General features: G+C 36.2%; 1 protein-coding gene across 1 annotated transcript in view; it reads right to left on the bottom strand.

Moving 5' to 3' along the window:
- The window catches only part of LOC122248397 (uncharacterized), a 29,311-nt gene that overhangs the window by 1,568 nt on the left and 25,243 nt on the right, over nt 1-2,500 (bottom strand). Inside the window, exons 14-15 of the mRNA XM_086540126.1 lie at nt 2,009-2,218; nt 1,468-1,574 (exon numbers count right to left, since the gene is read on the bottom strand). Coding sequence (XP_086396252.1) covers nt 1,468-1,574; nt 2,009-2,218 — 317 coding nt within the window. The remainder of the gene's footprint in view (nt 1-1,467; nt 1,575-2,008; nt 2,219-2,500) is intronic.

Genomic DNA, 2,500 nt, shown 5'->3' with positions numbered 1-2,500 from the left:
TATAGATAAACCAGCGTCTAAAGTTATTATCACTCATTTCGTCTCGCAGCTATATGATAAAGCAACTACGTGAGCCGGAAATGAATCACCAAAAATTTCAAAATCTCTTGATAATTGGATTCCGCGTTACGTGCAGTATACGACGTCACATTTGCTTATCTATTCTCCTGAAAAGAAGGTAGCCACAGCATGGGAAGGTAGTGGTGATACGTGTCACTGCTTTATCAAGCTATCAGCTGCTTATCGCGAAATCCCTTCGGTAACCGTGTTTCTCTAGCGATAATGATCATATGTGTGATTTCGTACTGCTTATCTTTTTGTCCTTGCTATAATGCTCTGTTGGAAAAGTAATAGTCCCTTACTCCAAAATTGATTACTGTATTTAACACATAGCACATTTTTTTTCATGTATAACATTCTAATATATAGAGAACCTGATGTTGCTTCAGCTATTCAAATTAAAAAAAAAAACTAAAATTTGAGAAGATATGTAACTAATTTCACCATACGAACAACGGAATGTCATAACAACAGGTGAAGGTGACTCATCTTCCAAAAATACGAAATAAAGGGAGTCAAATTCCTTGGGTTGTCGACACGTACCCTTGGTTACTTGGTGTAATCGTGTAGTCTTAAATACATATATTAGTAATGAACTATGACTTTTATTCTTGCTACTATTAATTCAAAGATTCTCCCAAATCGCGATGCCATGATAATAGTAGTGGTATTGATGACGTTGATAATTATAATGATATTGATAATTACATTGATAATGATATTGGTGGTGATGATGTTGATGATGATGATATTAATCATAATGATAATAACAACAACAATAATAACAATTACCATAACAATAATAACAACAACAATAATAATACAGTAACAATAACACAAATGATGATGAAAATAATAATGATGATTATATTACTATTGCTAATAATCTTAATAATGATAACATTGATGATAATGATAGCAATAATGATAATAACAATAATTAAACAACAATAATGATAAGGATAATGAAAAAAAAATATTGCAATAATTATTATAATAGCTGTAGTTATGAAATGATAATGATAAAAATGATGATTGTAAACAAGAGTAATAATACTAATAGTGATAATTATAACAGTAATGGTAAGGATAATAAAGATAATAAGAAGGCAGTAATAATGAACACAAGAACAGTCATGATAATCAGTTATATAATCCCTACCATTATTGTCATTATTGTTAACTTTATTACTTTAATTATTACCAATGTTTGTATTATCATAATTAATAGCATGTTTACCAAATTATTGATATCACCATGACTGCCATTAATACCTTTATCAGTATCACTACCACCTGACACAAAATAGGGTTGAATAAACAGTTCCCCAGAAAAAAAAACAGAAGCGCACAGATAACACCAGCATGACGCACACACTGCCAATACCTTATCGGGAAAAGACCCACCTGGTAGGCAATCTTGATTCCAGCGTTGTCTGCAATGTTTTCACCGAGAGTATTCACCGGATTGATGTTGAGTCCGACTTCGTCCACTTTGTACTCGCCGTATTGGTCTGAGGACGTGAAATGAGGACCGTTACTTTGGTCTTGGATGTCTGTTCATCTAATAGGTCATGGTTTAAGTCCTTATTTTTGGGCAATGCGAGTTATTACGTGCTGTGTCTCATGTTGAAAATGTTATCATTCTCAGTGATATCTCAAGGTTATATGAATTTGCCATAATTTGTCACCATCAAGACTGTAACTATTGCTGTCAAGTGTTATGTTTTGTCAAATTTCATCTGCTAAGAAGAGAACAAAACCAGACGACTAAGCGTAGTTTCTCTGTCCACTTCCACGTCGCTGTGGAATAAAAATTCTTCGTCTTTGGATAACAGTGTGAAACTTCGTCTTTGGATAACAGTGTGAAAGTTAATGGACGGGTCTATGCCAGCATGTCCAGTGTAGAACTGGTGGCTTCTCTGCCTCACACGCCTCGACAACTCACCTAACATACAGGAGGCCCTCTGGTAGAACTTGGAGACGTCCTCCGACTTCCACCACTGGTTCAGGTTCCCGTTCTTGTCGAACTGGCGGCCGCGGTCGTCGAAGCCGTGGGTGATCTCGTGCCCAATGACCACGCCGATTCCCCCGTAGTTGAGGGACTTCGGGAACGCGGGGTGGTAGAAGGGAGGCTGGAGGATCCCCGCGGGAAACACTGTCAAGGAAAGGAACGTTGTTTTTGACGGGTTTTCATTTATCCTTTCGATAAAGCTACGGTTGTATTGGTATATACTTATGCACATAACATAATGAGAATTATAGTGTCAGTAATAACAAGTATACTGGTAGCAAAAAAAGAAAAAAAAAAGAAAAAAAAATATATCAAATATACCTTTACAAACGAAACCAATGCCAAAATACCCTTCCCCCCCAAAAAAAAAAGGCAAATAACGACCCACACCGACACTCAGTCACGAAACTACCTCGCTCCTCGCTA

Source organism: Penaeus japonicus, unplaced genomic scaffold (assembly GCF_977035675.1).
Source record: "Penaeus japonicus unplaced genomic scaffold, GWHDUDI00000001_assembly GWHDUDI00000009, whole genome shotgun sequence".
NCBI lineage: Eukaryota > Metazoa > Arthropoda > Malacostraca > Decapoda > Penaeidae > Penaeus > Penaeus japonicus.
This window is presented reverse-complemented; position numbering and strand designations above follow the sequence as displayed.